We start from the raw sequence: 27,931 nt of genomic DNA, 5'->3' as shown, positions 1-27,931 counted from the left end.
GGTAGAAGTAGGTTGAGCACTAAGGGAAAACTCACTTCATAACTTGAAATTGTTTAAATAACACACTGTGTACTTTTGCAAGTTTTTCTTATATTAGGTGCACTTACAATGTCTAATCCTCTATAACTTTCCTCATAAAAATAGATATTGTAAGCAGAGTCTTTCTTTCAGCTTAAATGGCCTATTTAGATGCAAAATTTTAGGTTTCATAGTCTCTTTTTTAGTATTTTTTTTATTTTATTTTACTGGCTTCTATTACAAGATCTTTACTAAAGCTAAGAGCTTATCACGTCTGGGCGCGAGTCAGATTTGCCACGTTGCTTAAGTATCCTGTTCCCTACTTTGTAGATCTCTACTTGAAACCTTCCTCATAGTCTATTAACTACATTCACTACATTACACAGAGTAACCTATGCCTTAGGTTAAAACATTGTTTAAAAGAAAAAAAGCTCTGAGTTTGGTGCTCTGACAATTAAAACGGGCTATTTCATACATTAAGAAATCCCTTCACAGATTTACTGAAGTTAATATCAGTATCAGAGATTACTGAGGGCTCATTTTGTGTAATCATTATGTAAGCAGATAAATTGCAGAAAAAACAGCTCTTTCTTGGTAAATGTTCCAGTTTAATATTCCGTCTCTGAAAGGTCTAGGCTACATGAGATAATTGTGGTTATTTTTTCTTCTCTATTACTTACTGTGGAGAATTTAACTGAACAACTTAATGAAAAAATACTTTGTTGTTGCAGATGAGCTTTTATGAATATAAAATACAGGAAATTCAGGATTGCGGTTCCCACAGCAACCATGACTTATTTCTTGGCTTCTAGTTAGGTTTTAGAAGCACTCGGCTAAATGCTGTTCCCAGTCCCCCTGACTTTTCCCATGTTGATGTGAAAGCTGAGGTGAGACTTTGGTTCAGGATTTGTGGGTAACTTTTTTTGTCTGAATATGCTTCTATTTCCAATATGTCCAAGATATAATTGTGTGGAAATAATTATTCCATCTTTTTCATCTTTAAAATATTTTTTGCAAGACTAACCCATTTCCAACATTCATTAAAACTTACACGGTCCAACGTTGTACAGGCGTTACCCCTGCTGGGTGTATACGGTAAGTATTGTCATGATTTTTTTGATGGCAAACATGCAAGGAAATTAAATTCTGGGGAAAAAAGTCTCCCCTCTGGTAGAGGATGTAGAGTGACTCGGAGACTGAAGTCCTTCTATCTTGCCTGTAGTGATGATGCAGGAGGTAATTTAATCTGTGAGAGAGGGTCTTAGTAAGCTTTGAGGAAGGTCCTCAGTCACCTGCAGCTATCTTAGGATACCCAACTAAGTTTTTATAAAAACTTTTGTTGCGCAATTAAAACCAAATCCAACAGAAAAGCAAACACTTTCTTCACGGTGTCAACTATCTTCTACCACCATCAGGTACATCTCTTAAAATGTGTTCTGAAGTGGTCCCTGCAATACCTTAATATGCAAATTTTCAAATACTGTATCTAATGATGAGCAGCATTTGTGTAGGGGAAGAGGGCAGTTCGATCGCTTTTTAAAGTTAAAAACAAGGGATGTTACTCTGGTCTCCAGGGCGTACCTGCCTATTTAATAACACATTTTGAGTCTTGGCAATTGTGAGTCAAATACAAAAGCGTTTGAGTATTTGCTTCAGATCACTTTGTGGGTTTTTATACTACTGTGAAGAATATTGTGGGCTTTTTTGATTTGAATGGTAATAAAAAGAAGTTTCTATAGGCCTTCAACTAAAAACAGAAGTAACTTCTAGTTTCAGACGAACATGATAACATTTCAAGTCCAAAACTTTTGCAGGGAAGGATAGAAGTTATTGAAAACTGGACACTTAAAAGGAATATTGAACTGTGGCTGCAACAATACTGTTAGTTTCTCTCTGCTACAACCTAAAATGGGCCCCCTGTTTTCTTCTGTTTTTCCTTCAGACGTAGGAAAGGACAAAGACACATACACAGACGATTCAGAACATGGAAATTATGATGCTCGTACAGATCAGTCATTGCTTATTCAAAACAAGCTTACCAGACAGAAAACAGAACCTCGGACTAAATCATCTGTAAAGGTAACGGACACAAAAATCTATCAAATTGTATCAATTGTCAGAATGTGCTTAAGTATTTTAAAGGGATTAGATAAGTTGCAGCTTAAGTAAATAGGCATCTCATGGTAAGAAATTTAGGTGGCTCCCATATTATAGTTTTGACCTACAGAATCAACAAATGGAAGTCTCTGCACCAAAAGCAACCTAAATTATATGGTGATTTGTATCGACTCATCTAAGAAGCAGTAGCCTTCTTTCAAAAAATGTATTTTGCACAGATTTAGGACACAGGATTCCCAGCTTGGAGTGAAAGTCATGTCAGCTAGGAGACCTCAAGAAATTAGGAGAGTTTAGAAGAACTAAGTTCATGTAGCAAATGTTCAGTTGAGTGTCATCTGAAGTGTAGAATTCTCCTTCTAAGCAAAACCCAAATGATAGCTGCACACACTGCATGAGAGAGAAAATTGACTTACGTATAGGGGAGTGTAGGATTCTCTTTAGGAACCTCAGCTAAAGCACTGAAAAAGCCATCTCACCAGAGAAAACTGATATGTATCTTGCTTAGTAATTACCAAATCCCAGTATTCATCACAAAGCGTTTTCTACAGCAGTTCATCCACTATAATGCCAAAGAACTATGACTGATTTTTAGTTCAAAACATGTGGTTTTTTAGTTCTCCCTCTGGACTGGGATATCCTTAACTGGCCTTTCCATTAGCACAGTTGCTTTTAAATGTATGACAAATGACCTAACCTCAAGAAGTTCTGAATTATTTTCTTCTTCAAGAACTAGTAGTAGTGTATTCTGCAGAACAGTTTTTACCAGCAATTCTCTGATTTTTTGGTATACAAAAACATGAATAATCCCCTGCTGCAAATCCAGAAATGCTCAAATTGCTTAAAGGTTCTATAATCATAACTCTGATTTTCAAATTGAATGCACGTTTCACAAGAGTCATGTGACTGTTGTAAAGCTTGTTCTCTCAATCACACTGATCATCATGACTACGGGATTCTGGAGCACAGGTTGATGTGATCTCTGAGACTTAATTTCATGGGATGCTTTTAGAAAAAAAGCTTTTACAAGAATAGCTACCTAATAACATTTAGGTAGGTTTACAGGTAATCGTATTTACAGGTCGGAAATTTCTGACAGGAAAATGAAACTTTGGTAATGAGAGGGAGGGTTATACTTTAATCTAAACCACTGAAATGAGAACTTTTGTGTTCCCAGATTTTTTTATCTGTTTCTGCAAGGCTAGCTGAATTAAGACAGAAATAATAGCGGATGTTCTTGTTTGATGTTGTTGATTAGGTAGACACAGCCTTTTATGTTAAATGTGGCTTAAAAGGCAGAAAAAATAATGCAGAATCTGCAGAACTTAGAATACATTATAGAGAACTAAATATCTTTAATAACAGGTAAGGCCACTACCAAAAATGTCTGGTAACAGATAATGTCTGTCTAGTAACAGGCATTTCATTGTGCTAAAGCAAAAATTTTTTTGTCTTTTCATGTGAAAAATAAAATGACCACTAGCTGTGTTTTCTCCAAGCCCTGCATTCAGGACTGATATAAAGTTTATAGTTAAAGCTAACTGTCTTTCAGTTTAAAGAGGAGCCTTCTATTTGTATTAAGTTTAAACAAAAATGCACTTTTTATGTCTCAATCTTCCTATGTCCTGACGTATTGAACAAAGTGCTTCAGAGTTTAAAAACAGCCTTCTGAAGCCACATCTGGCGCTTAGCCTCAACAGCTCCTTTTATCACAGCAATTACTTTGGAAACTTCCTTCTGCTTTTTTACTGGTTTTGCAAATGAGTCAACCAAGCAGGATTCTCCTCCTGTTTACTGTTTGCCTGCCTCCCTAGGAAAAAGTCAGAGGGGATTTAGATTAGTCTTATATTAGAAAAGAAGGTTACTATTTTGCCTTTGGATTATTGCACAAGTCTTTGTGGCAATTAGTGGAAGATATCTAAGGGAAACTTCTTCCAAAAATGGATATAAAACTAACAAAAGGAGGCTTCTAATTCTTTTTGAGACTGTTGAAAGCACTGAAGACAACTCTACAGCTTTACAGCTGGTAAGTACTCTCATACATTTGGAAAATAAATTGATCTATCGTGATTAAAAATGTCTCCTCAGTCTGACCAGAGACCAGTTTCTACTGAGAAACACCACATTGGCAAAGCATACAAGGATAAAAGCTTATTCTTATTCTCTGCTTGTTAACGTTCTAATTTAGGCTTGCTTTGGAAGGGTTGTTTTACACCTGAGAGACTCAGGGAAAAAATTGCTAAAAAAGTTACTTGCAATTAATGCTTGGTACTGTTATCTGTCTTGGTGATGAGCTACTGGAATACTTCAGCAATAAAGTTCTTGCTGACACAATGGAAGCTGATACACACTTTTTTCAGGAACTGTTCAGTGTTTTGGATCACATACGTGATGCAGCACTTTCCATAAGTCTGATTTGTATTGCTGCAGTTTTAAAGCTTTAGAATCGTCAGATAATTTTGATACAGCATCTGGATGTCAACATTCATCTTGATGGTCATCTACATTTCTCGTTTCCTTGATTATTATTTATAACTCATAATCTCCTTTAGTGCAGGTTGGTATCATTTCAGAATCCACAGATTTCATAATGAATAACTGTGAGTTGTTCAGACCCATTAAAAAGCTGTCTTCATTATCCATCTCTGCTGTCTTTAGTCACCAACTGCTGTTAAGATTGTGTAGAAAATATGACTTTGTGTATGTGATTCTGCAAGGGATCTCATGCACAGGAATGATGCCAACAAGTGGCCGCTGAGGAAAGTAGTATCTGCTATTGCAAGGGAAGTGTAGGAAATGAGAATGTCCCTGACTGGAGAGATGATATTTGAAATGTGCTGGCTTCACTAAGAAAGAAAAACAGGCTGAAAAGACTTTAGCACTGAATGGAAGGCAACATTTGTCCAGCGAATTTAGTAGCAGTGAATTCTTTTCTGTACCAATTACTGTCACGTGTATAGTGGCAAGATAGGAATAGTTGAGAAATTACACTCCCATTTCTTTTCATTCACTACGTTACTGTTACTCTCTTTGATCTGATGAATTTTTTATCAGGTGAATTTTTTACCTAGGTAGTGTATTTTGCTATCTGGCAAGGTCAGGAAAGGATTTTTAGAACTAAGTTCACCTTTTATCACTATGGGTTCAAGAACTATATAAAAATGCTGCCTTTACAGTAGCCTAGCTTACCGTCTTTTTCTGGAATCCCTGGTATTTACTATAATACTGCTTGTCCAGACTAGCTGTGTGTTGGACAGGATCTGAAACGATTACTCTTTTAGCCTCTGGAAACGTTACTTACCTTCTGAAGAATTTTAAATAAGACCTTAAATAAGCAATTGGCCAGAATATGTGGAGAGTTAATAATATCTAATCAGCTGGACATACTGCTGAAAATTTGTTATAAGTTGAGCAAAATTTAGTATGTTCAGTGTAGATTATTACAGTGATTATTAAAGAATAAATCTACCCGTGAAAACCTGAAATACATTCTTCAGGCATTTTATTGGATTCTTTGTGATTTTGAGCATATCTATTCCTCTCTCTCCTGCAAAACAAATATTTTGCTTACAGGATTTCATGTAGGGGGTTTTGAAAAATGGAATTAATTAAATGTAATATCTGCAGAATAAAAATTTTCTTCAATCTTAATATTTCATTTTCCACTCTTCTGCAGGAATTCGTTTCTGTTTTCATTTTTCCTGTTTAAATCCATGACTTTCAGAGTTGCACAGATTTGTGCTATATGTTCTAACCCTGTCAGTTTATCACTAGTTTCACATACATTATTTCACTCACAATCCTGCTCCTATGTTCAGTGGAAGTCAGGCACGCGTGCTGAAAGAGGTTTGGCAACAAAAATGTTTTAGTTTATAAATAAGAACTAGATGTTGTCAGCTGACAACAGTGGACTGGAAAGAAGAATAGCAAAGGGAGCCTGATAGATAAGGAGTAGTCCACAAATGCAGTCTAATAATACAAAAGTAAATAAAGTTTAAAGGAATGAGAACAGATAAAATCATTATCCCAAAATAGAATGACATGGTAAAGTGCAACGAGAGTTGACTTCATGTTTATGCTTCTAGTGCAGGGCTCTCATCTGCTGTGAGGTTTTGTTTAAAATGAAAGAAAAAAGCTCAGAAAACATTTCAGGAAATGCAGGGAAAGTAGTAAGTAATTTTATTATAAAGATGAAAGGTTTTAAAAATAAACACATAAACAAAAATTTTCATTGGACATGTCAGTATGCTTCTTATTGAGGCCTCCCTGCCTCCTCCTGTCCCCAGACAATCCTCTGTTGCCGCTTCCTCATGCGGTAACATTGAACAGGCTTCCTTTCAAAATTTTGTGTAACATCACCTAAACCTACTTCTTTTCTGAAGCAAAGTATATTTTTCATATCATATAGAAATATATTTTCATGCTTCCTCTATTAAGTCTGAATAGAACAAAAATGGAAAAAAAATCTCCTCTGTGAAGAAGCTAAAATACTTACTAGTTCTTTCGTTTATCCTGAAAAATTAAACTGAAGTTTTATTAGGAAGGTCAGATATTTCTGGAAGCCTTCCCTTCTGTTCAGGAAAACACCCAGGTTCTGCACAATACAATGTAGTATATACAGAAGTACCTTAGCGAGGGTAATTACAGCTGCCTGTCGTGTTAACCAGGCTGTGTTGTCTCTGATGCCCGAGATAGTTTGGCTATCTTTACCTGTGCAAATATGTCCCCAGTTTGCTTTCCTAGGTTATTATGCAAAAGGGGAAAAAAAAAAACCCAAACCAAACAGAAAACCAAACACAAAACAATACACACTTAAAACCAATCAATATGTATTTTTGGAATTAAGTAATTGAAATATGATTGAATATGATGAATATAATAAATCTGTTCCTGGGTTATCCATTCTAAAACCCTTCAAACACAAGATGATGATTGCTAACTTAGTTGTGTGCGTAGAAAATGTCTCATAAAACACACCTTACAGTATTCTTACTCAGAGTATGATTTTTAAAATGCAAACAATGAGCCTAGTACTATTTTTAAAATCTATTAAAATATTTTCACAGCTAATTCTATGTAGCTTAAGAAGTGTATAACCTTGTTGGGGTCCCAGGTTTGATTTTTAAACGTCCTGAAACAAATCAAGCATGAATTAGAATCTCACTTTCGTTAATGGGAAGAAGCCCATTGCAGTTAGCATCAGAAAGGTGTTTATTTCCAGAAAATACTTAAAGGTTAGAGCTGATTCATAATCTCTGAATATAGGCAGTGACCAGTAAAATGGTGGCATCCTTCAGTGTGAATGTCACTGAAGTTGTTAATGCAAAGTTCATGGTAACACTATCAGGGAGAATTAGTAATCAGAATGAACGAGGTGGCTTTCGTGAATCAGCCAGTAATTGCTCTACTTAATAGCATCTTATGAAGTTCTAAGAACAATAATAAATTATATTGGAAGAAAGTCTTTTTTTATGAGAAATAACCATTCTACTCAGAGTTAGAACAGCAAAGCTATTCGTGTAGGTTTTGCAGTTTTAGGTAGTTACCATGCCCAAGCATTTCACACATCAGACTTTACCTCTGTCAGAATTCTTGCCCTAGTTCCTCAAATTGTTTCCGTGGCTACTTCTGTCTTACGCACAATTTAGTACCCCTGAACTCATCCATTATTATCTCTAAAACATCTCTTAAAATCCAGGACGTGAAGAGATACGGAAGACTGCTTTTCCTTGCCCCACCTCTGACATCCATTGTCTTACTCCTCCCTTCCAGGCTGATTTTCTGTGCAAGTGTACAAAGTGACTGTATGTATCGTGGGACATTCTATACAGTCCGGTGTGGGCTGGAAGACTCTGTGCCAATAAACTTTATGGCAGTGTTTACAAAAGTTTTATGTGGCTGCAGTAGGTCAGTGAACATGTTGTTGTTTCCATGAGGAAGCAAATACATTTCAAAGTCTGTTTACTTGTCTTGCATTCTTCCTCAAGTGTTTTCTGGTTCTACAACTTTTCCCTACATCTTTGTCTCTAAAAAATGCTACTGGCGAGATCATGCTTTTATGGAGCGGTGATGCTGGGGCTTAGTGCTTCCATTTCCTGTAGTAGCATCAATTTCTACTGGTGGATTCTTCCCTTCCCTTCACTTACAGGTCCCTGTGAAAAAACCCAAGACATTTGAGTAAGTCTCTCTTCAATATGTTGCTTCATTATTGGTAAGAGTTTATCAAAATGATTTTTCTTCAGCACATTTAGCTGTCAGAATTCACAAGCTGCCTTAGGGAGGAAATGAATTCTGTTCTAAACATCATCACCTTGAAATAAAAAGATTTTGGGAAGAAAAATTTAGTAAATTTGGGGTCCAAATTGTAAAAGAATTCTGAGGCCCAGCTGCGCACATCCTTCTACCTTTTGGATCCCAGATACTACTCTGTTGGTATATTTACTTTACGTAAGTTTACAAATCTAAATCCAAATCCCACCACCCACCTGGAGGAAAGTTGAACTTCATCCTGCAGAGGCAAAATGAACATACCGTGCTGTGGGGGCTTGATTCTTGTGTACTGTATCAGTCGGCACTTACGTAAGTGAATGCTCCTCTTGTTGATTACGGCTGAGAATTGGTGTTCTCTATATATTTATATAAATTTGAAACTTCCTTACGTTCTTTTTATTAAGTAAATGACAGTCTTTGAAGTCAGAAATTGAAACGCAGGCTGTTCACTGCCTGAACTACACCCCAGTGTAAAAGTTATCTCTCCCTCTGCGGGTACCTTGGGTCAGAAAAGCCTGCTCCGGGCTGATTCCTGTGCGCTCTGTGCGTGCTGCCAGGCTAGCGCTCGCGTTGTGCTTTTACCGATGTTTTATTTGTGACTATGGATTGTGAGGGTAGTAGATGAAACTGTTTTTTAGATATATTCGAAAGCAAGCTACTAACAGGTGATGTTAAAATAACAAGTTGTCAGCCTCTGTGTTTATGTGTATAAAAGTATAAAAGAGGTAGAAATTGTGTTCATTTTCATTGCTGCTGCTGGCAAATTTCAGAAAACTGTAAAGAAAATCATAAAATGTAATTACTAAAGGTCTTGTTCCCTGCTCTTCATTTAGCATTTACATATTAGATAATGGTAATGAAAATCTTATACATGAAATGAACAAGTTAGACATTTCTTTCATATCAGACTTGATTTACTGGATGTTGATAGTAAGTTAGAATAAATTAATTTATTAAAATTAACACAAGCAGACCCTAATAATGCGCTTTTCCTAAGCTAAATTCCCTGAATAAAAATGTCTTGTCGCTGTTCCAGCCAAAGTCGATAATGGCATGTATTTAAGTAGACATTGAAATAATGAATCAAATAGGTTGAAGTAAAGCTTCACAGTTTGGGATCTTGGTTGTCTGTACTATTCCATTGTATAAAACAATGCCACATAATTTAAGAGTCCTCAAATAGCTTTTTAATTCATCTCCTAGAGTAATCAACACAGTATGAACTGCTAAAGGCTATTTCCACCAGTTGGTCAGTCGTCAGATGAGTCGTGATTGAAGTTACAAGCTTAGGATGAGAAAGTGGAGCTCCACTGAAAGGTTCCATTTGTACTGTGAAGGTGCATGTTACAAGAGGGTAGCTTTCTGCCGCAGCTTGAATGCCATCAAGTGTGGTTGAATATTAAAATCTAACCTAAGTCTACAGAATAGTCAATATTTTATGTTTTTGATGGAATATAAATACTATAATATACTATTGCAATACATAGCATGTGCATAAGTTAATATATTTCTCATTAACTAATTAATATTTCCTCTACATTAATATTTTCCATTAATAAGTCATGTCTGACTATAGATAATTGTGACATTTAGTAAGAGAGTCTGTTATAAGAGGAAGACTGTACTTGTTTGGCCAAAGAATAGCGATTGCTTTAAAAAAAAGTAAGTTTTCACTTCTATAATGTATATTAGGGGTACAGTTAATTTTGAGGGGATATTTGAGTCAAATAATTTCATTAATTGTATTAAAGTAATGATAAATTCCTACATAGCTTAAGAAACAACATGTGTCTGGTTACAGAATTATAGCCATGAAGCATCGAATAAAGCTACTTGACCCAAATTCAAACCAAGAAAAGGAGGTGGCTCTCCCAAAAATGAGCTGTGCAATCCTTATAAAAGGTGTTGTGGAATCTGAAAGTTTGCATGGATTTGGAGACAGCTGGGCAAAGTTATGGAAGAGGAATTTTTTTGGAAAGTTCCAAAAACATAGAAACATGAGCTGAAATTGGCTGAACTCTGGGTTAGCGGTAGAGGGAAATATGACGTGTGCTTCCTAGTACATGCTCTCACCCAGGCAGGTTTCTTTCTGTAGCTTTTCTGTGTAAGCAAATTGGAGAGAACCTTTCATAGTGGTTTGAATGTACTGGAGGTTTTGCTGTTGCACAACCTAAGCTGTAAATATTTGGACAAGTCAATGGGAATTTCCTTTATTGATTGAAAAAAAAAAAAAAAAAAAAAAAAAAAACACCCACAGGGTTTTGTCACCGTTAGGCCCAGCATAACAAAATTTAGTGAGATATTTATGGAAAGGCAATTGCCGTTAGCAGATAAAACTGAAATATGGAGTAAATGAGCTTGGGAAAGAGCTAGAGAGGAAGAATTTTGGATCACCATCCCCATGCAAACCAGAGGACTGGGAACTGTAAGCGAGGACAGAGGCAGTATCCACAGCCCTGCTAGGGTCTCCCCCTGCACTTAGACACCTCCTGATCACACCTGTGCCTGAGAACGATTTGGTCTATAAATCACACATCCACAAGCAAATAATAATTTGAAATTTGTAGAAATGAATACGCCTATAGAGATTTTGTCAGCCTTTAAGCACTTGCTGTTATTTTAGCCTTGTTGAGGCTTGTTAATGGTTGAGTGAAGGTGAAATGGATGGTTACAACAGGCACGTTGTATCTACGTTTGGTTCTAGTTAGCTTCCGAATTTACCAAGGTAGTACATATTGTTCACTAACTTAAGCTTTTCACTGGTATGAAGTGTGGGGGGAGGGGAACGGGGGAAACTTATACTGATATATCGTTACAGTGTATTTTTCACTGATTTTCCATAAGTTTCAAAATTTGAGAAGTGGGTTTACTGTTAATAAAATACCACAAACCTGAAGCCTACCATACTGTGTGATTTACTCTTACATGAACCTAAAATATACTTACTGATTTGGGAATGGTTCCAACTCACTCTTCTAGAATATTTGTTGCTCTATATGGGGTGAAAAATTGGCAAAAGTTTAATCTACAGAGCAAGAACAGTAGACTGAAATCAGTGGAGTTGAAATAGTTATAATATCTGTGAATTGTGCTATTTAAATTAATTGGGGAGAGAAAGAGCCTGTAAAACAGCTGTTCCCACTTTGTAAAGAGGACATTGCTTATTAATTAGAATCTGAAAAATAGTTTATTGAAAAATCCCTCCATGTTGGCTAAATCCAAGGAAATTCTTGAACCAGATTTGAATAGAAATGTAAACTCTTTATTTTATAACTTTGCTAAATATGCATTATGCATTTTTAAATTTGCATTATGCTTTTTTTTTGCTTGAGCGAAAGCTTCTTTTTATAGGCTAAATGATCAACTTGTTTTGTCTTGAGTAAACTCTCAATGTCAGTTGAACGATAATGTCTATTTTGAATGTTACAGTTTCAGACTCCAAAGCAGTGTCATATTATTTGTTATAATAATCACTATGAGTATAGCGAAAGCTATGTATCCACCAAAAATGTTGGCAAATAATAAAGAAAACCAAGGAACTGCAAGAGATTTGAGTGGCAAAGCCTCAGGTTATATTTTACTCTGCTGCAAACAGACGTAGTACGATTCTGCATTATGAACAAGTTCACTGTTGAGTGAGGAAGTGCTGCACAGGCTCGCTACACAGATAGATAAGATTCTTGCATTTAAAGACTTGGGAAGAACAAGGTGAAGATAAAACTTGGGTTTGCAGGCTGAACTATGTAGCAATACTCTGAAGGGAATGTCTCAAATCAAACTTAAATAAGTTTTTATATGTCTGTAAATGTAGGAAAGCTGATCAGGTGGATACTGTTTCAGAAAATCTGGAAAACTAAGAGGGTGGAGGGGATGAAGAGGATTAGAGAGAAAAAAAAGATTGACCAGTCCTTTTTATACACGTTTTCCAGGTGAAATAGGAAATCTTAAAGAGTAGAGGAGAGTAATGGCTTTGCACAAAATAGTTCTTCTGATGCTTTTCTCGTCCACTGTGTTGACAAAAAGGTGAAAGAATGAATCAGAGATTTACTGGTCCAAAACAGCAGATAAATAATAAATGTGCTTTTGCCTGAATGCCCATCGTACTAAAAGACTGATTCATCGTGTGAAGTGTAGATAATGGCCAATCTACCTTGACTCATACGTTTAACTGAAACTGCTGCTCCCTGTTCTGCTTAGACGTTATGGAGCTCCTTCAGATTTGCTGAAAAAAAACCATATAAATCACCAGATAATCTATTTTACTGGCGCAGGTATTTCTGCTCATATAGGTGGACAATATCGCTTGAAAATTACGCTGAAGTGAAACTAGCAAAGTGCAAGTAGCATTAAAGTGAATCAGTCCTGAAATCGATAGAGTATAGGTTGGGTTCACTGCAAGATTGTGCTAAACGGCTTCAGTATTACGCACCTCAGCCTGTGGCAGTGCTCCTCCGAACGCGGTCTGAGATGAGCAGGTGGAGCATTTCTCTCTACTATCAGCACAGCTTATTATTTATTGACCATTGCCCCAGGTTGGTGCAGATGAACCTGAGGGCGTATTTGTATACTGTTGTGTAATCTGGGAAAGGAAACATGTTTTTCCAAGGCCGAAGAAAAGCAGGTGTTGTAGAAGTGAGGAAAGAAAGGCTAGAAATAATAATCCAAAGAAAGGCAGAAGCATATTACAAAAAGGTGGGTTTAATTTGCATAATAATGTCTCTACAGTAATTACACAAGCAAAAATTGTGTAAGAGAAGTTCCAGATCTCCCCTGCGGTGGAATTTTGGCCAGGCTTTTTGTATGTGATTTTTGCCTGCTTTGTGGACCACAAAAGCCGAGTGCTCTCATCTGCTTTTGTGAGATACCTGTGCTGGAATTCTTCAACATTGAAGAGCGGGTTCATTGCTTGTCCCTTGAACCGGAAAACGTTTGGGTATTCAAAAACTTGCACATTCAAACTTGCCTTTTCAGATATTTTCTCTGCTACCTCATCTTCAAACCTCTGCGTCTTGTATCTTTAGATCGTTATGCCTACAACATTTAAAAGAAGAATAAAAATTATTTTTACTACTATCCCCATTCAGAATATTTAGAAGGGGCGACAGACCCTATATGCAATGCACTAATAATCTTGGTTAACAATCTTGACTACCTAACTTGGGACTTCAGATACTTGAGGTAAATAGAAATAAAAGAATGTATAAGAAATAATGAAGTATAGGGTATGCTATTCTTCAAAAAATGTTTGCTCAATATACTGATAAATTATTTTCCTTATTTTTTTTGTTTATTTGTTTGTTTTGTTATTTGTTTATTGTTATGTTTAACTTAATTTCTCATAGGAATTAAAAAGGAAAACCTGAAGTCAAAAGCCAAGCAGAAGGAAAGGATATTTCCTGTTTTCACCAAACTTCCAAAATAATTTACAACTGGAAAAGTATTCTTCCAATGTCTGCTCATTTCTCCTAATTATTTTCCAGTTTCCATATTGTTTCTCTTGGTTACATCGGACACCTTGTCTTCTCCGCCTTTGTTCCTCTTGTCTCTAGATTTAGTAGTTTGGGTTTGTTTGGGGGGTTTTTTTAGGTTTTTGAATTCTTTTGCATGTAGATGATCCATGTAATTGACTCTAGATAGATTTTTAAATTCAGCTTAATCACATCCTATAATGTAGTAGTTCCTTCAGTTCATGTTACATTTTCTGTGATTTGGCCTGTTTTTTCCCCCGTCTTAAATTAGCATTTCCCCTCAGTTAGGCTAAGGGCAGGTATTCAGAGGTTTCTGAATTCTCTCTTACCTGTTATTTTGTGATGGAGGGAAGGCAGCAGTGGCCTGGGCGTACAGCAGGAGGAGACAAGTGTGGCAGGGATCAACCAGCACTCGTACAGCAAAAGCCCCAGTGCCTGATCTCTGTGCCGCACCCCGTAGCCCCGAGATAGTCACGCATCTCACAGCAAGTTGCATGTGAAGCAGTAGAAAATTCTGAAGAAGACAAGTGCCAATTCAGAGAGGAAAGAAAAGGATGCCATGTTTTATGCTTAGGAATGAAGACCTTTACCCAGGTAGTAGGAGACTCAAATAAGTTTCAGCTTAGCCTGGAGGGATTTGAATTCACCTCTCCGATGTTCCAAAGGCTGAAATTGCTCCGCATCTGGATGGTTGCACATGAAGCATGGTATGAAAGTGACGGCTTAACTCTAGCCAAGTGTGACGAAACTGAGATTTCTAGTAATCGTTTTGTATTTACAGACTTGTTAATAAAAACCATAAGCGGGTCTGTACGTTGGAGCAGGTAGCAGAATGCTTTTGTGGTTAGTGTCACCTGAAGAAGAAAGGCAACTGATGCCATCACCGGCTGCTGAGGAGAAAAAGCAGCTTATTGTACTTAAGTTATGTTCCCAGTCATGCGATGATGCACTTTTTCGTAACGCGAAGTGGTCTGAGAATGACTGTTCCTTGGTTTTTGCTTTGGGATTTAAAAAAGCAGAGAATGAGGATGAATCTTGTTAGAAAACTTTAGTTTTTGCAGACTGAGGAGTTCTCAGAAGCGCTAAATATGTGGAAGTTTGGCGATTAGATATGTGGGAGTAAGAAAAACCTTTCATGTAGAAACAAGTGAGACGGTATCCAGTATTTGTAGTGCTGATATTGTGCACTAACAGTTGGTTCTATTTATCAATAGAGAGTGTAATTATTGGATACAGCTCTGAGTATTATAAATTTAATATCAAACAGCCAAAGAGGATTAATTTCTAAGACAGGCACCCGGTTGGCTAAAAGCTGCAGTATTTATAGATTTCTGGTCATATATATATATATATGGGTGTAATCTATCTTACTTCAGACTAACGTACTTGTTCTGGGCAGTGTGTGTTAAAATGAGTGCTGCGTTCTCCAGATGATGATGACAGTTTCTCAGTTTACCTTTTCAGATTTCAAAATCTTCAGAGTCTGACGCCAGTTGATACAGTCACTGTCTGTTCTGAATCATGCAAAACACAGAATGCAGAAATAGCTTTCAGCAGCGGCACGTAAAGCAGGGGTTTCCATATCAAGGTCAGAGAATCCCTGGTGTTTGTAAGCATGAGGAGAAGGAACTAGGCAAGATTTAAACATTGCTAACATGACATTGGAAAAGCAATTCCACTGGAATATCCAGGAAAACATTCCAATCAATCGTGCTTCTTTTTTGATGTCTTAAATTTATTTCTTTTTTGAAGAAAATATGTTCGTTCTGTAAGATTTGCCCAGGTACAAAGCTGGGAAGCTTGGATTAATTTACTTCTCTTTAAATGTTATTAATTCTTGCTGGAAAGTAAAGATTAGCAGGAGTTTCTCTGTCCCCTGCCTCCCCTCCCCAGTAATTTTAAGGTTTTCCACAACTGAAAAACAGCTAGAATACAGGGTCTGTGGAGCTATTTCATTTTGGTTTGTTCTAATTAATTTGAAATCCTGACCCACTGATGCATATGAACTGCCTGTTATTGTGACTTGTCCTTTATATATTCATCCTGTGGATATGCGGATATTTCTATGCTTTAGGAAATTCTGTGTTACACAGAATACGCGGTGGGCCTTCGTCTTTATGAATGCCACATTTAGTGTATTTTTATCTTCTCCAGACTGATGCCATGGCATCATCGGGCCTCTTCTTCAAAGATGGCAAAAAACGCATTGATTACATCTTGGTCTACAAGAAGTCAAGTCCACAGGTAGAAAAAAGAAGCACATTTGAGAAGAATTTGAGAGCAGAAGGGTTGATGTTAGAACGAGAGGTGAGTCTTGTCATTTATGTAGTATAAAGAAACCTTTATAATACTGCTGTACTTTATTGGATTTACAAATGATTCCTGATAGTCTCACAAGCCTTTCCAGTCAGGCTTTGATTAATGCTATTAAATTAATAACAACAATTGTTTGATAAGTGTGTGTTTAACATGTTTTGGGGAGCCGTGCTTGTACGCATATACACATACGCAGGTACCCCCCGAAGTATAATCACTTTTAAACTGGAGCAGGTGTAGTGCAATATAGAGGGGAAAATTCTAGCTCCTTATGATTGCAAAACAGAAGAAGCTTCCGTAACTCATGTTGTTGCTTTGGTAGATAACCTCTGTCTTTCAGCAGAATGCATGATACTAAATGGCTCTGGTTTTAAAGGGGTAAAGATTTTCAGTGTCAAATTAATCCACCTCTAGTTTAAATGGCTTGATCTGCATTGCGCTTTTTGAGCTAGACTAGTTTACAATTTAAGTGCTACTCTTCAGGCTTCTGAATTTTCTTGAATATATTTAAAACAAAAAATAGACCATTATTCTAATTATATTAAAAATTAAATTAATATTTCATGCAGAGTGCAAAGTTTCACTGTCAAATCCCTCCTCCCTTTATTTAAATACTGAAACTTCTAAAATCTTTGAGTATTACAGGCAATTTTTTAAATCCTTTTTCTTCCTAAATTGCATGGGTGTAATTCTGTTGTCTTGACTCCGATCTGTTATAGTTTGTTTTCCCAAAATTCCAAGTTAATATCTCTTCAAGGCTCCTAACAGCGTTGCTGGTACCATAGAGATTAATTGATTGTGAGCACCTAGACACAAACATCAATCTTCTAAATAAATATTAAAAGCAAGATGTTCTTTGCATTGTCAAAAAATAAATTATAGGGAGTTGTGGTTTTGCTTGCATTTTAATTTTTTCCTTCCCTGCTCTGTGCTAGTGGAGTGTGGTTGGAAATTCAGGAATTTTTTGTTTCCTTATGTGAAACGATGGGCAAATGCCTTTGTTTGTCTGTCTAAGAACCATTTCACAAGCATGATAAATTGTTGCTGTTGTGATTGGGATATCAGTAATGACAGTTATAATAAAAAAAAGGAAGGAAAACAAAGCCAGGAAAACAGCCTTTGATTTTTGGTGTTTCATGGATTACTTATGAACCAGGCTACCCTGAAGTAAGCTCCTCTACTTCTTGTGTCTTCAATCCTGATTTATACTTTTCAACTCAATAGGATTAGCTTCCGTGTTCTAGCAATGAGCTTTTAACTGTTTTGAAGTCATTGCAAGTTCTAGCTGACAATGTAGCATATTCATAAATAACTGACCTCACAGTAGTTTGAAATTTGGTTTTAAGGCTTTTAAAGATTGTTTGGAGCCTGGTAGAAAAAAAATATCAGAATTTGGGATATTTATTGAAATCAGAACAAGCTTGGCCTGAGTCAATTCAGAAGTATTTTACTTCAGAAATAATATGTTTTTTATAAGATCATAATTCTAGCTATCAAGTGTTTTTAATTGTCTTCCAGTAGTATTTTTTAATCCACATCTTTTTGAGAAAAAGAAAATCCTAGAAATCCCGTGATATGACTTTGTGGAACTGGTAGGTAGAATTGTGAACATTTTACATTTTATTAACCCTTTAACTAAATTTTGTTTTGCCTTTACTTGCCAAACCTTGCATTACTCATGTTTTTTGGGAGGCTTTAATCAGACTCTATTGAAATATTTACTTATAAAAATGCAAGCAAATACATCTGGGAGGAGGGTTTGGAACTGAAATGTTCATAAGAAAAGATAAATACAGGAACATATAATGCTGAAAATCTTATGTACAAATAAATCAGCGATGAAAAACATTTGTGTAGGGTATTCCTTGTAACTGTACAAAAAATCTCAATTTATACAGAGATCACATTTATAAGTTCATTGCAGATATTGCAATTACTTAACCATTCCCTGGAGTTACCGTTCGGCAGAGTGGGACCTGCAGCCTTCTCTCAGCTGTTGTTATGTCTCTAGCAGCTAAGCACTATTCTCCTTAAATGGGGGAGACACTGAATGGACTTCAAACTCAGATGATTTTGAAGGGATTTAAAATTAATTCATTTATGCCAGGTCAAAAAATTCTGCATAAAGCCTTTCTCTACTTCTGCTGTGTTTATAAGCAAAAATCTGTTCTACAGATTCCTTTTGACAGTTACGAGTTTCTTCATGTTCCAGGGTTTGGGAGAAAAAAAAAGTTATTAATTTTGGTTTGTCGAGCTCAGAGCACTTACAGTGTTTTCAGACTCGCATGGCAACTTCAGGCCTACAAGCAGAATTTGACCCTGAAGAATGCTTTGAGAAAGGTGAATGCCATAAAGGCTTGAATTATTAATACGTATTTCTTTGTTACCGCTCTTTACAGCCAGCTGTTACGAACAGTGATATCATGTTTGTTAAAATTCACTGTCCATGGGAGACATTGTGCAAATACGCAGAAAGAATGAACATCAGGATGCCTTTCAGGTATTGTGGAAACTCCTTTTAGTAACTTGTAATTTAGTGGTTAATATTAAATGTTCATTAATTGCATTAAGGCTAAAATGCAATCTTTGCTGCATTGTGGCCAGGCATGCTTGTGTTTAGTTTAGTGAGGTGACAGGGAGAGAAGAGAGGAGAAGCAAATAGTAGGCACTGTTCTTTTTCACATTCACCTTGTACTTGTACATGGTACACGTGTACTTGTTTTCAGACTTACCTTCCAAGTCAAATGGAGCATGTGTCTTCAGAAAATACTGTTAGTAGTTCACACATTGTTTTGGATGTTCTTGGCAGAGGTTCGGATATTCTCCATCAGAGCTCAAGTATTCTCCATTGTTTTAGGGTATTTCTGAAGCCTTCCCCAAAGGCAAGTGAAATGACAGAAATAGCTGGTGTCTTCTGTGTCTCCAGTATAACACATATTGGCATACTTTGAATGTAATGAGATACGTTTATTTCTTGGTCCACTAGCTTTCCTTTGGCAGAATAATGAACTGAACTGAATTCCTTGTCTGTGGGCTAAACAAATTCTATCATATGTTTTTACAATAAATATTTGTTATTTATTTGTAGGACAAGTTGTTATCTCTGGCAATAATACAGAAGTTTTTAAAGGAGAAAACGTCCCTGTTCGAATTGATTAATAACATTCTTCCAGAGGAAAAGAGCATGTACTGTGCTGTAAACCTCATCAGGAGATAAAGTGCTAATCAGATGCCAAAGCTGTGTGACTCACGGAAAATACCCTTACAGCACTCCTTTCTCACTTGAATGGCCAAGTGCTCTGTCTTCCCTGTCCCTGCTGATTTCAGCTATCACAATGTGGCTCTCTTGCATTGGTTGTAAGCCAGAAACAGTCATCATGACACATCCTTTGCTCAAAATTCGCTTCAAGTAGCCAGTTCTATACTGAGTTTCCACATCATCCCATTAAGTCTTCAAATAAAGGCTCCTTTCTGTTTAAAAAAAAGTTTTCTGTAACGGTCATCTTCCATATGTTTGAGAATATTATTATAGTGCCATTTGAGCTTCTCTAGTTTGAATAATTCTTGTCAACATTTCCAATATAGAACTGTTTGCATATGTGTACACACACACACAAACAATCTAAATTCCAATTCAAAAATAGTTCTTTCTTGCTTTTGATACTTGAAGTGACATAATTAAGTCAGGATTTAGCAATAGTTTGAGTTCTTCATCATTTTAGTAACTTCACAGATCAGTAGTGCTCTTCACAGTTAAAAAAAGGTCTGACTTCTGCAATACTACTTTATTTGGAAGGCATTCAAAGTCATGTTTGTTTATTATGCAATTAACTGACATGTAAATTTTTATATTTTTTTAATGATCCAGCTTTCTTTGTTTCTGGACTGTTGCTTTAGCTTTCTATTATCCCACTCAGTTCAGTACACCAAAAGTATATAAAATGCTAAATTTTGCTGCTTCACCTTGTTGGCAGCTTTGCTGTAGAATGAAACACATTTATTTGGTAAGAAAAAAGCCCGCTGCCCATCTCTACCTCCATAACAGAACTATAAGACATAGTAAATTGATCACCAGTTCTTTTCTCTTTAAAAGGATTTTAATAGGAGTTTAAATGAAATTCCAGTCTAAAACTTGTGTGACTATTTCATATAGGCTGTTTCTTTAATTTCCATACTTCTGAAAAAATAAAAGCGGCCACACAAAGTGGATGTAGCAGAAGAGACCGAAGGTCTGGTTTGCTCTGCCAGCAGCCAGTCTGAAGCATCCAGTACAGAAGCCGAGCAAATCTAGAGCAGTGTTTCACATAGCCTGCTCTCCTTCCAGGAGGCTGTGGTTTAGAGACTTTCTGAGGCAGAGTTCATGTTTTCATCTTTGCCTATATTAGCCCTCTGATGCCTTTTCGTGGATGCAAAAATAGCCGTCTGCCCTTCCGTAACAACATCGTGTGACCACACATTTTGTAATTTAATTACATGTTCTTTCAAAAGCACTTTTATTTAAGTCTTGAGCCTGCTTATTGAAATCAAACTTTTCTTAACTTGATGGCATTTATTGTTTTCCTGAGCTCCCTATTTTCTCCACTCAGATATCCTTATGGGTCTCTTCCAGCTTGAGATATTCTATGACTTTAAGAACAGATTATTTCTTTTAGCCTTTATCTGATTTACCAGTGGTTTCTGACTGTCCATTTTTAATACATAATCAAAGAAGAGAGCTAACCTTCCCTGCAGTACTTCAATGCAGTACACCCTTGTTCTCTTGCAGTGTTGCAAAATTTGGGCTTTTGGGGATGGCCACTAAAATTTACCATAAGGTGGTATCCTATATGAGTAATACATGAAGAATTAAATTTATACTTTTTAGGTTCATTTTGCTTAATGCAGGAATCTAAACAAAATCAGTGAACTTATTACATAGGTTAAGAAGTATTTCTCTTTGTTGTTGAAAAGTAGAAAAGCTTTTTTTCTGCCCTGAGGGACCACCTAGCATCCTAGAACTGTTTTAGCGTGGCATTATTCCTAAATGTGTTGGCAGCTATATAGTATACATCATATATATAATATAGATGGATCCCAGTGTTTCAGTTACAGAAGGAAATTTTTCTGTCATTTCAAGAGACTCCGTGGTAGTTACTGTTGTCTTGTGTCTGGCTTCAGACAGGATTTATGTTAGCGCCGAGGTTCGATAATGACTGTATTATACTTTTAACAATTTATAGATATTTTTGTTAAGTATGTGGTCTGTCAGTAGAAATGAAGCTCTGTTATATATTTCTGAAACTCAGGCAAAAGGTTCATTTTATCTGTGTCTACAGGTATCTCTTGTGACATGTGATTATTACTGTATGTAATGAATAAATTAGTTGTATCTGCAGCTCACCTGGACTCCATCTGGGCAAAACAGCGAAGGGCTATTAAAGGGAATAAAGGAAGGGCTTTGTTAAAAAAGCATTATGTCTGAAAATCCTTTACTGATTCTTCATTGCTTCCTTTACAATTCTGCCTAGTAGTAGCAAGTGTCAGGCTGCCAACAGCCGGCAGATTGGCACATACATAGCTTTCCAATGGCTACGTATTTTCTAGCCAACGTTTCCTTCTCACTTCTTTTAGTATGTTCATTTCATTGTTACTTTAACGTAAGCAATGTCCTTTAATCGATCTCAGATACTGCCCAGACAGGCAGTTGCAGATCTTGTTCAGTTATGGTTCTAGGCTAAGTAGTGATGGAGAAGTATCCAGAGTGAAAGTACCATTTTTGTGTATGTTAGAATGGGGCGGGGGAATAAGATATTGACTGAAAAGAATGTTAAACTTTTATATTAATGTATCCAAATAAGCTTGTTTTAATTCCTCCTAAAAAATAAACCTTGCAGAAGCAGAAAGGATTTAGGCAAACTTTAAGATGAACTGAGCAGGGAGCAAAGCCCCCGGTGCTGAAATCCTCTGTCCCCAGATGAATGCCATGGTAAAGACATGGATACCCTGAGGAATCTGCATGATCGAGGCCTTTGCGTAGTTGAAATGTGACCTGAGATGATAGGAGGAGGCCAGAAAAAAACTGAAAAAATTAAACTAGATGTGTAAAATATTACATTGCAGCAAATATGTTTCTATACAGTTTCAAAATAACTGTTTTCAGAAGACTACTGGGAATGTCTGGTCTTGTTTCTCGGAGTTGCTATGGCAGGTGAAGGGTGGAGAGAAGAAAACTTCTAACATAAAAGTTGTTTGTTCCAGTTCGTACTTCTAGACTTTTGCTTTTAGGGCCGTGTATTGTTCTTCAGTTGGATGCAAAGTGTCAAGGGAAGGTGATGGTATACCACCTCAGAGAACGAAGATAGTACCTAATGGGATTAAGTGCTGATGAGATTCAATGCATAAAGTGCATAAGGCATTTATTTAATAGCCTGTTAATTCTTCTAAAATGAGTTTCTTGAAATAAAAGCTAAGAAGGGCACATGAATACTAGCATGACACCATTGAACGCTGTCTGATGGGTGTCTTATGAGGACCAAATTTTCACCTTGAAAATATGTGAAATCACAGCTTTTTAATGGCTTATTCTATTTCAGTTGCCTTTTTTAAGTGTTTTTCACCTTTCTGCCTGTGAAAATGCATGTTTTAAAATGTCCAGTGTTCTTTTACAATGTGTATGTCCTTTTCAGCCGTCTCCTACTTGATTATTCTCAGCTGATTTTTGCTGTTCTTTCAGGAAAAAATGTTATTACACTGACTGGAGGAGCAAAACCATGGGCAGGTTGGTGGGTGATGTGTGGCTTCTAATTTTGTCCGATAGTCACCCTGCTAAAGAAAATCCATTCGCAGTTGTAAATTTATCCAGAAAACTTGGAAAATTAAATTATTTTCCTGAAAACTCAAAATACGTTAGCTCAAAGTGCTAAGATATTCGTCTGTAACAAGATGCAGTACTTTAAAGCTTTGCCAGTTCTCATTTTAGAAATGCAAAAGTGTTTATGCCAGGAAAAAAAAGAGCTTTATCCTGGCAGCAAAGATTTAATACTGGAGCCATCTCTACAGTCATGTCTGCCGTTACCAAGGCATCTATCTGTCGCATGGAAGATACTTTCAAGTGTATGTAACAGATTCTGGTAGTCAGCTATTTCCTGAGACAAGCAAATGTAACTTCTCTCATGTGTGTCCTTGTGATCAGGACTAAATCAACACCACGCGCCGAAGGCTGTTGTGTGTTTGTTTGATAGCTGGCAGAATAACTTGCATAGAATCATAGAATCGTTAAGGTTGGAAAAGGCCCTTAAGATCACCGAGTCCAACCACTAACCTAGCACTGCCAAGTCCACCACTAAACCATATCCTCAAGCACCACGTCTACCCTTTTAAAATACCTCCAGGGATGGAGACAACACCACCTCCCTGGGCAGCCTGTGCCAATGCCTGACAACCCTTTCGGTGAAGAAGTTTTTCCTGATATCCAACCTAAACCTCCCCTGGCGCAGCTTGAGGCCATTTCCTCTTGTTCTATCGCTTGTTACTAGGGAGAAGAGACCGACCCCCGCCTCGCTACAGCCTCCTTTCAGGTAGCTGTAGAGCAATAAGGTCTCCCCTCAGCCTCCTCTTCTCCAGGCTAAACACCCCCAGCTCCCTCAACCGCTCCCCATAAGACTTGTTCTCTAGACCCTTCACCAACTTTGTTGCCCTCTCCGGACACACTCCAGCACCTTGATGTCCTTCGTGTAGTGAGGGGCCCAAACCCGAACACAATATTTGAGGTACAGCTTCAGCAGTGCTGAGCACAGGGGCACCATCCCTGCCCTGCTCCTGCTGGCCACACTATGCCTGTTGCAGTGGAAGCCATTTAACTCTCTGGGAGGCAGACACGGGCAAACCTCACCCACAGCTGCTGCCTTTGTTGCTGCTTCTGTCTGCCAGGAGAACGGTACAAGCGGACACAGCAGTGGGCGAAAGGAGTCTGGGGGAACTGGGGAGCAAGAACGGGGGACATGTGAGCTGTAATCACTCCCCATTGCTCTAGACAGACATAATGATGTCCTGTAAATCCTAATTACCTACGGAAAAGATATTAAAATTTCTACATGAGGGAAATCTCCCGCAATAGTTTACTATCATGGGTTTTCTCGAGGTGGATCTTGAGATGAGATTACATTTGATTTAGGTTCTCCTGTTGTTACTTTGGATGATGAAGAGCTCTCATTATTCCTCAGGAACAATTTAAGTATTCTCATGATACTAGTTTGAAAGATGATCAGCTAATGAAAATAGACAAAGCATTGTTGAATAGTAAAGTGAGAAAACTTTAAATACATATGCAGATAAAACGTATTGAAATAAAACAGTCTACAACATAAATTTACAACTGCGTTTTTCCTCTTCCCGGCCATTCACATGCTTGCTCCATTGTAGTGTGCATTATGAAAAATGTAAGCGATGTACTTTGTAATGCAAAGGCAAAATCAACAAGCTTTACTGCAAAATTGTCTCATTTCATCTCTAATCCATCTGGTGAGTCCTAGATATTAAATTTATTTTCTTTATTTAGAAGGACAGATGTCCAAAACATGCAATTGAAGTTGCACAGTACCTGTGAACCAAGTAATACAGAATTTTCATGCCAGATTGGTTTTTCATTTGAGACAAATGTTTTTACTTGTGAGAATTGGGGGTGAATATTTTTCTGAATATTTTCTCTGCCACTTTATGTAATCCAGTGCACAAAGGAGTAGTGTCAAGAAAAAGAAGCTACCTCTAAAAATGAAAGCTAACTCTAGAATTGCTGTCATACGCCTCTGACCATCTTAACTTCTACTACTGTCATTGTTTGTTTGCATCTTACAACTTTCCAAACATAACTGCTTCTCTGTATTTTATCAAATTTCTCATTAATATTTCGAAGTTAAGAGGAGTTTACAAGAGCTACGATGAAGAACTATATTAAAATCTATGTATATCAAAGGTAAAATTCAAGGCTATAGAGTTTCTATAATTCAAGAATATGAGGTAACACTAGTATATTAGACCCTGCTGTGGCATGTACCCTTCTCTGAATTTACTGACATGGTTATGTGGTAGAAGTATATATCTATAAATGTCCTTTTAAAAGTCTGCGAAAGATTATTAGGAGCATGAATGAATGGACAGAAGATTAATGCTTACTGGTATACTGTCTTTCTTATATGTGATATCTCTGTGGGGTGTCTCTATTTCTTTTTTTACATACCTTAAAAAAAAAAACCCTTGACGTTGTGCTTAATCCTAGGAAGCGTGAATGCTACTCATAGGGCCACACTGTAGGAATAATTTTATCATGCTGCTTAAGAGCACTGTTTGAAAAGCCTTCAACGCTTTTCAAATTCAAAGTGAAAATCTTTTCAAAGGAAAGGAAGCTGCTGAAGTGGGACGTGCAAGTAAATAATGTAGGTTCTCAAAAATTGTCGGAACTCTCACATTTAAGCCTGAATAACCTAACGAATGAATCTCGTATCCGCCATATCAGACACACTGATTTCATGCTGGTTAAGAATGACGTTGAGGAAGAGAAAATTAAAAGACAGTTGCCTTAGTATTCAGCTTCATTCTGCCCACTGAAATGTTGAAATAAATTTCTACTTATAAGGATGGAGAACCAAAAATGACTGTGTTTAGCGTCTGAGCTGCAATAAGCCTGCTTGGCAAAAGGACTTCTACAGTCTTTCGGATTTCAATCTGCATGCTGAAGTGAAACTGTTAATATCTTTTCATCCAACAAATATACTATATTTTTTTCTTTTTTTGGTGATGATTGTGTCCATATATTGAATCTGTAAACCATAACCTCTTTCCCGTTACAAAAGGTAGTACCGTGCTCAGTAATATGGTTGCACGTGGTTCACAACTCTGGCCACAGTCTTGTGTATTTTTCTCAATATATGGGAGGCACAAACACCGAGTGAAATACTGGGTGGTGATTGCTGTGAAAAAGACCTAACACACCTGCATTAAGCAACTGCCGCTGGTCATCTCGTTCCATGAGTCTGATCAGATAATCCCAAATTCACCCATACTTTGTTTCTTTGCATTGCAGTCTGCTGAGTTAATGTAATCTGCAAGGGTTTTTGAACCTAACTAGTTCTGCAAAAAAAGAGCAACCAACCAAATAAAACGTAACAGTACAGTTGAGCATGAAGGTTGAGCAAAACTGAAATTACAGGCATCTTCACAAAATATTAATTTTTATATCTAAGAATAAAATAGGTGTTTCAGAATAATGTCCCATAGGCCAAGGTGCATAAAGTGACAAGAGCATACCTGACGTGCTGCCCACATCTTTGCAGCACTGCTCATCTGGGGCATTTTTATCTCATTGCATGAACTCCTGGCTTCGTGAGTGACTTCACCTGACCAGCTCTTCTGCTTTCACTCTTATTAGATAGACTACACTGAATAGATAAAGTCAAAAATCCATTTAAATTACTACTTTTGACCTAGAAAGCCACTCTGAGTGAGAATGCTAATACTTAGTCCTATGTTTCAGGCAAAAATCTGTCTGAAATTTGTTATCACTTTGAATGAAAGCTCAAAAAACCTTCAGTTTCTTCTTTAATTGTAAAATAATGTAAGCCAGGAAGAGAGGTCGCTCTTGCTGGATTGTTTTTGTACGGGGGAGATGTGCTTTTCAGTTGAAATATTCTTTGCCATCTGAAGGCACTAAGCTTTGGAGTGATCAACTATGAGCAATATAATGAAAAAGCAATCACACCTTAGATAAAAAAATCTTTTCACCTTAGAAGAGAAATTGCAAGTGTAACGTGGACATAATTTTTAATTTATTCCAATGCTGTTCTTCATTACTTTGCATGTTAAAAGGAGCAGACGTGAATTTTAAAGAAGAGCTAATTTCTTTAAGATAAAAATTATCTACTAGTTTTTTTAAAATTTTTGGAGGGAGGAAACAATCAAGGCTTTTTACGTAGGAAAATCTGAAATCAGATGCATTGTTGTTCTTCCTGATGCATCAGCATATTTTCCTCGCTGAAGAAAAGCCTGGGTTTTGACTCTAAATAAAATGAGCGTGTGTAAAATAGAAAAAAGGATGAAGAAAATAAAGTGAAAACCGTACTTACATACAGTATGTATAACTTTGCACCGAGAGTACTTCCACTGGAACCAATAAGATAATCAACCCACACAGCAGGGTATTGTTTGAGTAAAGGGGACACGTAAGGGATGCACCTGCCTGGGAACTGTGTTCTGTGTTTGAACACTAGTTATGCTTAGTGACAAACGGAGCGGTGCCCCCCAGGTGCAGTACCAGTTACGTACGGCGTGTGCAGCAGCACCTTGGCAATATATAGCAATAAGAAAATCTGAGAATTTTAAAATTCACATTTGGCTTAGATTTCTGTCTGACAGTGTCCGATAGGGGTAGAACCTTTTTTTGATGATGTTGATAATAAGAGGTACCTTGTCACAAAAGCAGCTTTGCTGCCTGAGAGCAGCTTTCTGTGTCGTCACCTGCTGCTCTTAGTTATGAAATGAGTAGCTGTTCCTCTGCTTAGCACAGGCAATTAAGTATTCACCTCAGATTAAAAAAATCTGATACTTGGCTTTACACTTTTTGTGGATACGAGATATATATGCTTTATATATCACACATACATATTCATTGAGTAAGGCCCAAATCCTGATGGAAAAAATATTATTTAGGGTTATGTTCTTCTAAAATTCCAAGTGTTCTGGATCTCTTATATGCCTAAGGTGTCATAATGTAG

General features: G+C 37.0%; 1 protein-coding gene across 2 annotated transcripts in view; it reads left to right on the top strand.

Moving 5' to 3' along the window:
* The window catches only part of ANO3 (anoctamin 3), a 217,544-nt gene that overhangs the window by 134,657 nt on the left and 54,956 nt on the right, over positions 1-27,931 (top strand). For both annotated transcript variants that reach the window (XM_064452842.1, XM_064452843.1), the window contains exons 4-7: positions 1,961-2,097; positions 16,026-16,178; positions 18,587-18,687; positions 22,900-22,944. In XM_064452842.1, the coding sequence (XP_064308912.1) occupies positions 1,961-2,097; positions 16,026-16,178; positions 18,587-18,687; positions 22,900-22,944 (436 nt within the window). The remainder of the gene's footprint in view (positions 1-1,960; positions 2,098-16,025; positions 16,179-18,586; positions 18,688-22,899; positions 22,945-27,931) is intronic.

This window comes from Phalacrocorax carbo, chromosome 5 (assembly GCF_963921805.1).
Source record: "Phalacrocorax carbo chromosome 5, bPhaCar2.1, whole genome shotgun sequence".
NCBI classification, from domain to species: Eukaryota; Metazoa; Chordata; class Aves; order Suliformes; family Phalacrocoracidae; genus Phalacrocorax; species Phalacrocorax carbo.
This window is presented reverse-complemented; position numbering and strand designations above follow the sequence as displayed.